Consider the following 12,791-nt stretch of genomic DNA (forward strand, 5'->3'; position numbering starts at 1 on the left):
TCCAAACAAATGAATTCTGAAAGCAAAATGTGGTCACTCTCAAGATGGAGTGACACAAAGTCCCAGTATTATAAGCAAAGATGTTCCCACTGCCCCCAAAACAGTCACTTCCTCTACATTTTTTAACCTTTCATAATCCTAAACGTGCCCAAATTTCAAAAACGTGCAAAGGCATTAAGGTGCAAATTGGCACAATTTTACAACAGCCCCCCAAGGAGACTTCAAAGTAAAAGAAATAAACATTATTGCATTCATTATAATGAACAGGACCAACCTGGATTTCATTCCTGGTTTAACTTCTACTGTCTTATCTGAACTCGCTACCACTCTGACAAAGACCTCTCCAGCCTCAGGATGGTTCTGACGCCGCAGGAATTTGTTCACTCTGTCTTCCAAATGGTTCCCTAAACGTGTGGTCTGCAGCCCTGCAAGGCAAGGGGACAACACAGCAAGGCAATGTTAACCCTGGAGCTGCTCAGGTCAGGCTGCTGCTGTGCTCCAGGGCTCTTGCAGCTTCCTCCCCTGGAAGGAAATAGGGGTTTTTTTTCCCCTTTTGTTTTACCTCCACGTGAAAATCAGATGGTTTGATTTATACAGACAAAATGAAGAGATGCAAACCCATCCCTGCTTTTCCCCAGAAGCAAAGCCCCTCCTGCTTTCCTCAGCCCACTGTTGCAGCTGAACCCACTGGAGTGCCACAATTACCCTGTAAGGGAGCTAACAAAGGCAGCTTTACGTAGCATTTTTCAATTTCAGCCTTATTTTATGAGCCCTGCCAATGTTTTCTCCTCCCAGCCCCACTCTGGCTGGCTGACAGAGATTACATCACTTCACAGATCTGGCTCCCTGCCACACCTTTTCAAGCAAAGCAAAGCAAATCAACAGAAATGAAAAGCCTTTTGACTTCAATGGAGATTTCATTGCTTTTGCTTTTCTTTTCAAGAGAGCTTTTGGACTGCAGTTGCAGCAATCTGCACATCAAGGTGAAATAGGTCCTGCCCAGAGATGGAGGTCTTGGGGAGTTCAAGTCCACAGATTGTCCAGATGCCCTCACTCCATCTTTACATTCACAATTGGCTTTTGTGGGGAGCTGGGTTTGTGGTCTTACATGATGTGGTGGTTTTTAAATAAATCCCCAACAAATTACATAGATCATGATGACTTTGGGTTAAATTAAGAAAGCAGAAGGACCCCACTGTTTTGACTTGAAGATTTATGACTATTTCCCTTATCATCTGTACTTATTTTACCACTCATATTTCTACTTCACTTTATGGTCAAGCTGCTATCTTTTCCAAAGTAATGGTGTAATCCACAGATGTTCATTTTAATAAAACACATTTAATTTTTGCTCTCTGTGACTTGATTTTTCAGTTGATATTTGGCTCCTGACACAAGGCCCTTGGTTCCTCCTTGACTCTGAGCCTGCACACAGAATTCTGCAGTGAAATATCTGTGCTAAAAATTACTTTGGGCTCCAATACTGGGGAAAAAACTCACTTATACTCAAAGGACTATTTCACTTTCTAAGGAATTTATACACTTAAAATTTTATTTTATAGAGCCATGGAATGGTTTGGGTTGGAAGGGGCCTTAAAGCCCATCCAGTGCCACCCCTGCCATGGCAGGGACACCTCCCACTGTCCCAGGCTGCTCCAAGCCCTGCCCAGCCTGGCCTTGGGCACTGCCAGGGATCCAGGGGCAGCCCCAGCTGCTCTGGGCACCCTGTGCCAGGGCCTGCCCACCCTTCCAGGGAACAATTCCTGATTCCCAATATCCCATCCAGCCCTGCCCTCTGGCAGTTTAATTACATCAGTTTACAGAAATTGCCAAAGGCAACAATCTTGATTTACATCTTTTAGCTTGTCCCCTTGTCCAGTGAGATTCTGTGGTCATAATCAGCACAAGACAGTCTAAGCATCATTTACCTGGGAGTAATTAATAATTTGAAGGAAAAAATGCAATTTAAAGGCAGGTTGAAGTAAAACCACCATGTCCTCTACACCAATTCCAACACACTGAGCCTTTCTCAGGTCTCCCACTCCAATACACTGTATTGGCATTTCCATATGTAACAGCAGGGGGATGACTCTAAAGGAAATTCACAAATTCTTTATGAGGGAATTGTTTTGTTCTGTTCATTTCTCTGAAGACAAACAGAAAAAGGAGAAAGGGCTCCATATTTCAGCTGATGAGTGGGAACATTTGCAGAAAGCCACTGGAGTTAACTCTACTGTCTTGTTGTGTTTGCATCTTTTCATCTTCCCAATGCTAAGCAACCAAGGAATATCTCCTTCCTTCCTTCTGCATTAAAGCTTGGAAACCAACAAACCCAAAAAGACCAGATAAGGAGATACAAGAAACAGGCAGCATTAAAATGACATGTGCTGTAAGCAAAGCATCTAAAAGGTGCATATTTTGATCTCTTAGAATGTGAGTGAAAGGTGGTTTAGAAAGCAGTTGGATTTTGGTTCTTGGACAGTTCTCACACATGCACCTCTAACAAAAGCTCAAAGCTCACTGAGAACTGCAGTGAAAACCTGGAAAAGGCATCCAAGGTGCTGAGGAGAAACCTCCAGCACGGGTCTGTGACAGCAGCAATGGCCAGACCTCTGTTAGTGCTGAGTAACTGGACAGGGAGGAAGAAACTCCAACTCCTTCTTGTCAGGAAACTACTTTGGGTGAGTTATTTGTCAGGATATCTTCTGTCTTTGAACCCCTCTGCACTGGCCACTGGTGAGGTAACATTTGTAGATTTTCTTAGCAAAATAAACACTTCAGAAGTTCAGGGATTTCCAGCAGAACCCAGCTGCACACTGGTTATATCTGGCAGGCTATCAGTTAAAATAACCAATTTTACTCACTGTACATTAGGAACATGAATGTCCCACAAGAGCTGAGGGATGTGCTGTCTTGGTTAGCAGCAGTTGTGCCATCAGGCTTGTAAGAGTGGAGAAATATTGATGGCAACTTGGGCAGTAAATGTTTTCTTTTAAAAGAAGGAACATGATAATGTTTCAAACTTTCACTGCTTGAGTTTGTTTTCAGGTCAGCAGCAGGACCAAGGTTTTGATGACAAGAACAGACTTTCCTTTCCCTTCCCCGCTCTTGCATTGCCACCAGAGCTCTGCTGAAGAAAGCTGATCTCCAGAGCTGAGCCCACCAGAGGGTTACAGCTGGACCCAGATCCCCAGGGGAGAAGGACAAACAGCAGGGACAGGAGAGGGACAGGGAGGAAAGGAAAACAGAGATATTATTTCCCTGTCCAGAACAGAGTAGCTACCTTGAGCCACATGGCTGGTTACTCAAACTTTAACCAGAGCCACAGAACAACTGCAGATATCCAGGGAATCACACACTTCTTTTAAGGAAATTTACATCAATACACGTTGTAAAGTCAGCACAGAACAGAACAGAATCCATTTAAAATGGGTGTCTAACACTACAGTTGGATTTCATCATTTTATTAATGTTCTCCTCCAATTTTAATCTGTCTTTAATGAGACTAATTTGTGCCTCTCTTGAGTGCATCAGGTTACTCCAGAGATTGTTCTGATTGCTGGAACCCACCATTCCCCACACAACATCATCATCACCTGCAAATCACCCCCCTCACATCCCCTGTTACACAATCAACCACACATGAAGTTCTCAAGAAGTCACATTTTTAATGCAAAGCCTTGCCTTTATCCCAGCCTGGAAGTTTGCAGGCACAACATCACCCAGTGAAGCCCAGAACTTTGAAGGATCAAGGAAGGGATCAAGGGAGGAATGAAATGTCCCTGCAAGTTCCTCTTGTTCAAGTGCCTGAATCACCCCCTTGGTGTCCACACTCACTTTATTTTCCTGCCCTCTGCACTGGCTCTACATTTCAACACCAGCTCCTTCTCCTGCCCCACCTGCCCTGCATGAATAAAAATGTCCCAGTTGTGTTCCCTGTGAGGATTCTGGAGGCTGAGCCAACCTGAGCTGGCATCTCCTGGGCCTCTCTCCAGTGCCCATTTCCACCAGCCCATGGCAATGGTCCCTGCCAAGAGCACCCAGAGCAAGGAGGGACTCAGTTCTTACCCCACCCCTGCTCTGGAGGCAAGAAAAGCTCTTCCCACACTCTGGTGCTTGGCAGCAGCACCTGCACTGCAGCACAGTTGATCCCTACAGGTTATGGGAAGGGCACAGAGGTGACAATGGTGTCACTGCAGCTCCAGCCCTCCATGGAGACCTGGCTGAATGCAGCAGTGAAGCACACACAGCCCTGTGCTCCTCCTATTTGTCCCTTTCTGCTTTTAACCCTAGGAAATAATGACAAAGATGTCAAACACACCGAGCAGCAACAAGACTGACCACAAACACATGAACAGCAGGGCTTTCAAATGTTGATTAAAATTCCAACAGCCTCAGGCTATGCTGCTCCCCATTTTGCAAATGTTCCTGGGCTGTCTGTCATGACAACACAAAGTCTCAATCAAAAACCCATTAGGGGTGGCAGGGAGAAGATGAAGATAAAAACAGGAATACCAAACTCACTTTTAGCACTGAATTTGTTTTCTTTGCGTGTTCTACCAGTTTTCTTCAGACAATTATCACAGACAAACCTATCGAGGAAAAAAAAAAGCCAAAAATTTAGCATAAACCCATTATTGGTGAGCTTAAACCCAATGTTTGAACATGTAATTTAAATGTCAGAGTACAATATATTTTTTCCTGGCTTTGAACAACTTATTTCACTCCATTTTTGAGGGATTTAAAGCTGGTTTAACTCTGCCAAGCAGTTACACCTGCATTTGTGTTCTGTGCACACAAACTCCCCTCCAGCCAGCTGCCCTTGGTTAAGAGTTAGAAAGAAACCACAGAAATCTGTGTGGATGAATATATCATTTTCATCTGAATATACTGAACTAAGACCCCAACCCACAAAAAAGTATTTTATTCAGAAATGCTTTGTCCCTTTGTACCCAGTTCTTTAAAAGGCTGTGCCCACATATTAAAGAACAAAGGCAGAAAGTCTTTAATTACATAAACTCCATCAGTCTCATTATACAAGGGGTAAAAAACTAACAAACATCTCTTACCCTGAAGGCCAAATAATATCATAATGTAACACACAAATCTGGTGCATCTTCCGACCACATTCTTTGCAGTCAACAAACCTGAAGAGAAAAAACCAGCAGTAAATTACCTTTGGTGTTAGGTAAGGAATTTTCCAGAATTCAGAATGAAAGAAGGAGTTGCCAATCCTCTGCTAAGAGCTGAATCAATTTCATCAGGTCCAACTTACATCTAAGTTTAAAAAAATACTCAGAATAGATTCAGATGTACATCTATCAATCCATGTGCAAGTTATACATATACATCTATACCTATATATAAATTGCAGAATGTGCTGGTTTAAAAATCTGAAAGGGGCTGTCATGCACAACTTTTTCTGGATCTTTTCTATCCTCTTCCAAGCAGAATCCCAGTTTCACAGAATTCTCAACAATACCTCCACAGATTTAATTCTGAATTGCTGCAACAACCACAAGCTGAATAAATGGTTGCTCAACTTACTGTAAATGAACTAGTCATTCATGAGCCACCCTGCCAAAAAACCATGTATTAACTTGTCTTTGCCTGCATGGCTCTGCTGTAGTCTTGTTTTTATCTTTTGTTCTCTGGTCAAAAAGTTGTATGTCTGAATTCTTTTTTTGGATGGGAAAACTGTTAGAGGCTTTCCCAGTGCAGAGTGCAGGGCAGGTTAAGGAGCCAAATGCACTGGGGTTTGTCTCAGTCCAGCCTTCCAGGCTGGGGAGGAGCTCTCTTTAGAATTTGCAAAGATAAGCAAAGGAATCAAATGTGCCTCAAACTGCCAGAGAACATGGAGCAGGCTGATAAAATCCACTGCAGGGAAAGCAGCCCCGTGTTCAGCTGGGCATCCCCAGGCTCACACAGGCTGTGCCTCGGCCTTTGGGTGGGCTCAGCACCCAGGGAAGAGAAAAATGGGGTTTAGAACCACCAGGGGAAAATGCAGAAGTGCCCCAGGATTGCAGAGTGAAAGGCTCTGGAGGAGGCAGGGCCATTCCCAGCCCTGGCAGGGCTCACCCCTGGGTTTACCCCAGTAACAGAACCAGGAACTGTCTGTGGAACAGGCTCCTGTGTTCCTCTGGGGTACAAATCCAACATCAACTTTGGGTGCTGTGCCATGAATTTTAGGGAAGGATTCTGCAGTCTGTTTGGGCAGGGATGGGGAACAGAAGAGTTCTTAAATCCCTGCCCCATTTCTGCCCTGCTGGCTGAAGGACAAGTGGAAGCACAGAGATTTTGGGAAGGAAAACAACAGCCTGGTACTCACGGCTCTGGGTCCAGGGTATCGTTTTTCTTCTTTTCAAACTGATCCTTTGAGATGGTTCTAGAGACAAAGAGTTAATATGAAAACTCAGTAGCACCTTCACATCAGAGGCTCAGACAATATCATGCTTTGCTGAATTGCAGCAAACCTCAAGTCTGAAGAAAGCATCTCAGTATTTATTTTCTGGTCAGAGCAAGCAATTCAGTTAACTGTATTTTAAGCTACAGAAAATATTTTTCCCATTTCACTTTCTGTGTAAATGAAAAGCAGGAGATACCCAAGTCTACACATAAAATTAAAATCATAAAGAACAAGGGAAGCTACTGTCAGTAAAGCAGCCACCTTCCAAACCAGCTCAGAAGCCTCAAATCTGATTTTTCTGGCCAGGTTAGAGGCAAGCCTTTGATTTTAGAAACATAAGCTGTGCTTCAAAAGGTGAGATATCAGAATTAGATGGAAGTTTTCCATTAGAAAAGGTGATGGATTAGTGACATTTATTGACACAGCTTCCACTGCTGCCCTCCAAAGCCATTATCCAGGGTCTGCCACCCCAGGAACGGGCAGCAGTGCTGGGCACAGTAACAGACCCAACAGCTCTTAATCCTGTCCCTATAAATCTCCTGCTAAGAAGGAATCAAGCATTTCCCCCCAGATCCCCCCCACTTGGGTTTTACTCCCAAACCAGGACACCCTCCCCCTGCCCCACTCCAAAATTCAGGCTGCAGAGGAAAGGAAGAGACTTACGTTTGAGGCTGGGAAGGGTCATCACCCAGGGTGACATTCTCCCCCTGGATTTCAGTGAAACACTTCTCACAGAAGTGATACCTGTCAGCAAGAAGGCCATATTTGGGTGAGCTGGTCCAGCACAAACACAGCCACCCAAGCACGGAGCCACCAACCAGGGCAGGGCAGATCACCAGGAGCACGACGGAAGGGGGGACGTTGTTGGTTGATTGATGGGTCAGTGTGGACAATGAGGAGGCACAGAGGGAGGGGAGGGCAGGATTAGAGAACAGGGGAGGGAACAAACAGCACAGACGTAAGAGGTAAGACGCAAACACCAAGACAACACAGAGCAGAAAGCCAAGGCAAAGCACAGATTAGCATTCGGTCTCATTTCACACATTGTAACAAGTGCTGGGCCTCACTGCCCAAAGCTGGGCAGGGTTTGGGCAGTAGCCACCAAGAGCTACCTTTGTACAGGCTTCAGATTTAAGAATTTGGATTTGATTTGCATCGCTCAGGGAAAAAAATTTCTCTTTGATTCCAGGCTTGTGACTGATGGAGTTTTCTTTGGGTAAAAAGGAGCCTGTCAACAAGCTTTAAGGACACATTTATTACAGATTAAAGTAATTAGGAAATATGCTGAAAGCATTTACTGATTGTGAGTCAGAACTGCAAAAGCAGAAACACTTGATATTGAAAAAAAATCTATAAAAACAACAAATTTGAAATTTGACTGTAAGATTAAATGTGACCAATTGCTCAGCTAACATTCTTTCATATAAATGAAACCAAATCCATACTCTAGACAAACATTTAACAGAAATGCAATTATGGGTCAGAGTTTCCAGCCATTTATATAAATAAATACAATATATGTATATATGTGAACAACATGAAATATTGTACATACATACAATATATTTATCAGGTACATTCAGGATGTGGAATTAATTAAGCTTTACAAATTGAACATAAGGCTAGGTACAATTTTTGGTCACCAGACCAAGAGCCAATCCAAGTCATACTCAGCAAAACCAATTCTGCAGTTTACCAAACCAAGCTGAGTAAATTGGAATACAACTCTATGAAAATACAATCTGCATTTGAAAAAATAAAATAACATCAAGGTTACATGGATTTTAGGGGGGGAAGGGGTGTGTGTTTGGTGGGGTTTTTGTTTTGGGTTTTTTTTTGGTTGTTTGTTTCAGATGAACTGGAACCAAAGTTGTCAGGGTCACTAAAATAAAAAAAAAAAATAAAAAAAAAGGAGGCTAAATGTTTGGAAAGGATATGAATTCACACATGAACAAAGGTAACAGAGAGGCCACAGCTGTAAAATGCAGGAAGGCCACAAAGGATCATCAAAATAAAGGAGCTTTATGGAGAGTGAGAGGGTGGAAGCAGCGATGGCAGCACAGAACGAGGCAGGTTTAGTACTCAGACACCAGAGCCGTGGGGTGGGAGTGTCACAGGCACCAAGGGACTCAGGGCCACAATGAACCAACAAGCCCAGGGTGGAGCCTGAGCAATGGGGCAGCTCTGCCCCCTCAGCCACCCCGGACACCTCAATGCAATCCCAGAGAGCTCCTGGCCTGCAGACAGCCCTGATGGCATGGATGGATCAGAATTCCTGCTGGGACACACTGGGGCCATCCTGGCCAGGGCAGATGCTCCACCAGCCGTCCCTGAAGCCTGGAGGCTGCTGCAGGAGCTGCAGGGGCAGGAGGAGCCCTGGGAAGGGCTGGTTCCAGTTCACCCCACCCCAGTGCCACTGCCATGGAGCCCCTGCCAGCCTGACCCCCCTTAAACTGCACCCAGCTCCTCCTAGGGCACTCCCTGGCATTAAACACATCTCCCTGCCAGGGAAAACCAGGCTCTGGGAGCTGAGAATGCAACACAGCAAGGCCAGGAGAAAAACAACTGTGTTCCACTAATTTCTCATTGGGCATGATAAATACATTGTGGTTATTAGAGAGGAGGGTTTCAGGAGTGGGCACAGACACAGAACATCTCATTTCCACTGACTTCCCTTGCCCCTCACAGCCCATCCCTAAACTGAGAACATAGTAGCTAATAATTTTTTAAAATCCAAACATAAGAGGTTCAGAGGTTTATATCCTTTTTACCCTTCACACCATTTCTCTTTTTCCTATAATGTGCTTCTTTAATTTTTTCTCAAATTAAAAACCCCCAGCACTATTTTCCTTACTAACAGAGTTGCTCATCGTTTTAAGAGTCAGATTGGGAAGGACTGAAAATCAGGAGGATCCAAATACAGGAGAGTGAAGCCAGAAAAATCCATGGCCAAGGCTCCTATTAATAATTTGCTACATTTAAACAGTCCCAGAAAATGTTAATTCTGATCCATTTTCAGAATAATTTATGGGCTTTCAAAGCACTCTAAGCTTTAATCCATGATATTAAAATGAGGAAATAAAAACTGAAGTACAGTGAAAATGAATCACCTAAAGATCATGAACATTTGTCCATAAAATAACCAAGGTGAAGCAATAGCTTTAACTTATTATGGATGTGGACCCTCAGAAACAGAGACCTGCCTTTTGCATGTCACCACAAATATTCAGCAAAACCCATAAAAAACACACAATATTGTAGTTACAGCAGCCAGAGAAACCCCAAAGAATGCACTTATTGCAACACATCAAACATGAAAAGCTTTTCAAATGCAGACTGTTCAGGGGACTCCTGTTTATTAAAGAGCAACATTATGGTTCAACACCAAAGTCCAGCAAATGCTCAATCTCACATGAACAGGTGAATTCCCCACTGTAATTAAGTGCAAAGGCAATTCTAAATTCATAACTGGATGGCAGTATTGACCTGAAGCAGCACTTGGTTTTCTCAACTGGATATTCACACATGCAGCACATTTTCTGAACACTTCAACCTGAATTTCTGCCTTATTATGGAATCTGAACAGTTCTATACCAAATAATTAACTTAATGATTGAACTGTAGTGCCTGAGCTCATTTATTCAATGGTGTCTAAATATTCTTAGTTGTAATTTAGTCATGGACTTTATGTGCATGCAATTTTGCTTGCTTGTACATGGAAAATTCAAGAACATTTGACCAATTAAAGGTCTGCTGGAAGTATGGAATTTGTTTTTCACTTGATTACTTGTTTAAGAACATGTAAGATTTGAAGATCAGTGTCCCAGGAAATCTGAGTGGTTTAGAGCTGATGAACAAGGCTTTCTATGTAAAATGGACTATTACTAAACAATATGGTGATTATCTCTAGAAATCCCTTTTTGAAATGCCCAATCATTCATCACTGCATTTAGTGGGCCTGAAAGAGGAAACTTCACACTCCTCCTGAACTCAACCCCACACCAAACCACAAACCCTTACCCCCTTCTCAAGGCAACTGGATGAGCAGAAAAATATGACTTAAATGGACTTTCCTGTTTATAATGGACAGAAAAGTGGAATATTACAGCCCCCAGTGCAGGGAACCCTCTGCTCCACTCACCCTGGACTTCTTGCTAGAGACCAACCTTGCCTTCCATGGAATAATCCAAATGATTTAACACAAACTTAAACTGGGAAGGCACTTTTGAAAGAAGAATGAGCCCTTCTTCAATTCAATCTGAAGTTACTATTCTTTCCAAATGCAGAATGAATAATATGAAAAGGATTTTAAATTTTACCAGCATTTAAGGGTATGGGTTATTTTTCCCCAATGCCAGTACTGAAGTGTCTATTTAAACACATTTTAATTGTTTTATTTCTCTTTAGCCTGACTTTTCAGAGTCCACAGTGGTTGTATAAAACCTTTTATGAGAGCTCATGAATTTTTTCCTGCCTGTCAATACTTTCTGCTTCTCCAAGGCCACCCAAGGCCCCCCACACAAGGTGGGATGACACATTTTCCTCTCCTACATTTTGCTGCTCCAGAGTGGGGATCTACAGGCTGAGAGCTTCCCAAGAGCATGTTTAGAGAGAAGGAATGGCCCAAAAATTAAATACAAGTGCTGGAAGTCTGAATTGGTTCTGAGACTTCACAGCTGGCAAGGCTTAGAGGCTGCCAAGCCTCTGGAAAGCAATTCATAACTTCCTTTTCCCTATTTAAAAAAAAGCTTTTGTCTCAGCCCATTTGTATTGTGTATTTTATTTGGGGGGGAAGACACACATCATCTAAGAAATCAAAATTAAAGCCAAGTTTTGAGTTTGCTTTGTGATTTTAACACTGGTGATTTAAGCATTAAATGGAAAATTAATCTAACAATTGTTTATTAGTAATAATAGAAACAACAAGTCCTAATATTAATTAAAAAATGAGAGAAATTTTAATTTTCACAGCTTCTCATGGAGTCTCTGCGTAGTTTTTAATGCTGTTTCCAAGCTAATTTAAATATAATGAAGCACAGACTAGGAAGGGGAAACATAAATCTTGCAATCAACTGGCACTAACTTGTAGAGAAACCTGCATATTTTCCCAATTCTCCTAGAACAAGGTAACAGGATTTCCCAGTGCCTTTTTGCAGCCCTGCTCCTCATTTTATGGAAAACATGGACAACTTGACCTGCACTGAAGCATTTCATGGGGCAGCCTGGCTAAGAGCAAGCACTGAGGAACAGAGTGCCTCACACTGCAGCACAGAAAAACAAAGAGTCACCTGCAAAAGGACAGCGTGGAAAGACTGAAAAAGAACTTCTCCCTGACTTGGCTGACAAAGGAAAGGAAAAGTTCAAGCTCCTCCTCATCCTCTGTATGTGCAGAGAACTCAAAAGAGATCTGATTTCCTGAAAAAGGGAAATCCTGGATTCAGGGACTCACCTGTTCTGGTAGCTGTAGTAGGCAGCGTCCCGGGGAATGGTACAGAGCTGCTTGCCATAGCAGCACAAGGTCTGGGGAGAGAACTCATACTGCAAAACAAGGGAGAAAAGCAGCTTCACAATGGGGGATTTTGTTCAGCAGGGGGCTACAAAGCAAACCTGATGTTGTGGCTACCAGAGGACACTGCCATGGCCATCACACTTTTGCAGCTATTGTGAATTTACCAGCACAGCCCTCTCAATCTGGTGGCAATCATCAGCTCTAAAAGCAGCTGGCCCTTTGACCTCTGCTTTATGGACATGGGAAACCAGGGAATTATTGTAATATTACTTATAACTAAAGAAGGTGTCCTCTGAGGGAGAAAAACACAACGATAATAACAGAAGGGTAGAGCTGCTATTGACCTTTTGAGCTCTGAACATATTTATAACAAAACCAAACTTTCCACAACCCTTCCATTCACTATTTCTATTTCAAAAACCAAGTGCCCCAGCTGAAGCTTTGTGTGCTAACTGCAGCTGGGCTGTTGGGAAGAACTCCCTGGGACACTGGGCACCCACCTTGCGCCCACAGCAGTAGCCCAGGGACTGCATGACTGGGTCAATCTCCTGCTCAAACACCTCTGCCAGCTTAGTGCAAAACTTGTAGACCCGGGAAGTCTTGCGGTTGTAGAGCCAGGCGTTGTTGAACATCAGCCACACATCATCCACGTACTGCCAGGGCTCCTGGTACTGCCCCGTGTCCAGCTTGCGCTTGATGGTCGACAGATCCATGGGATTCTTCACAATGTCAAAATAATCCTGTAAAAACAGCGAAAAAACCTGTTTTTTTTAAGGTGAAAAACATGAATTTTAAAATTTTATAGGTTTTTCAAGATGTTGAAAAAAGGGAAAATGTTTCTCTGAGCAAAGATAAAATAGAAGAAGACTTAAAAAT

At 43.1% G+C, this 12,791-nt stretch overlaps 1 protein-coding gene across 7 annotated transcripts in view; it reads right to left on the reverse strand.

The window, feature by feature from the left end:
- The window catches only part of CREBBP (CREB binding protein), a 97,926-nt gene that overhangs the window by 14,120 nt on the left and 71,015 nt on the right, over positions 1-12,791 (reverse strand). For 5 of the 7 annotated variants that reach the window (XM_071444439.1, XM_071444437.1, XM_071444441.1 and 2 more), the window contains 7 exons: positions 12,416-12,655; positions 11,856-11,944; positions 7,070-7,180; positions 6,329-6,385; positions 5,070-5,147; positions 4,525-4,592; positions 275-425 (listed from right to left, as the gene is read on the reverse strand). In XM_071444439.1, coding sequence (XP_071300540.1) covers positions 275-425; positions 4,525-4,592; positions 5,070-5,147; positions 6,329-6,385; positions 7,070-7,180; positions 11,856-11,944; positions 12,416-12,655 — 794 coding nt within the window. The remainder of the gene's footprint in view (positions 1-274; positions 426-4,524; positions 4,593-5,069; positions 5,148-6,328; positions 6,386-7,069; positions 7,181-11,855; positions 11,945-12,415; positions 12,656-12,791) is intronic. The other 2 variants (XM_071444440.1, XM_071444438.1) reach the window with 1 other exon arrangement.

The sequence above is a fragment of the Agelaius tricolor genome, unplaced genomic scaffold, assembly GCF_023055355.1.
Source record: "Agelaius tricolor isolate 1412-34295 unplaced genomic scaffold, bAgeTri1.0.p SCAF_19, whole genome shotgun sequence".
NCBI classification, from domain to species: Eukaryota; Metazoa; Chordata; class Aves; order Passeriformes; family Icteridae; genus Agelaius; species Agelaius tricolor.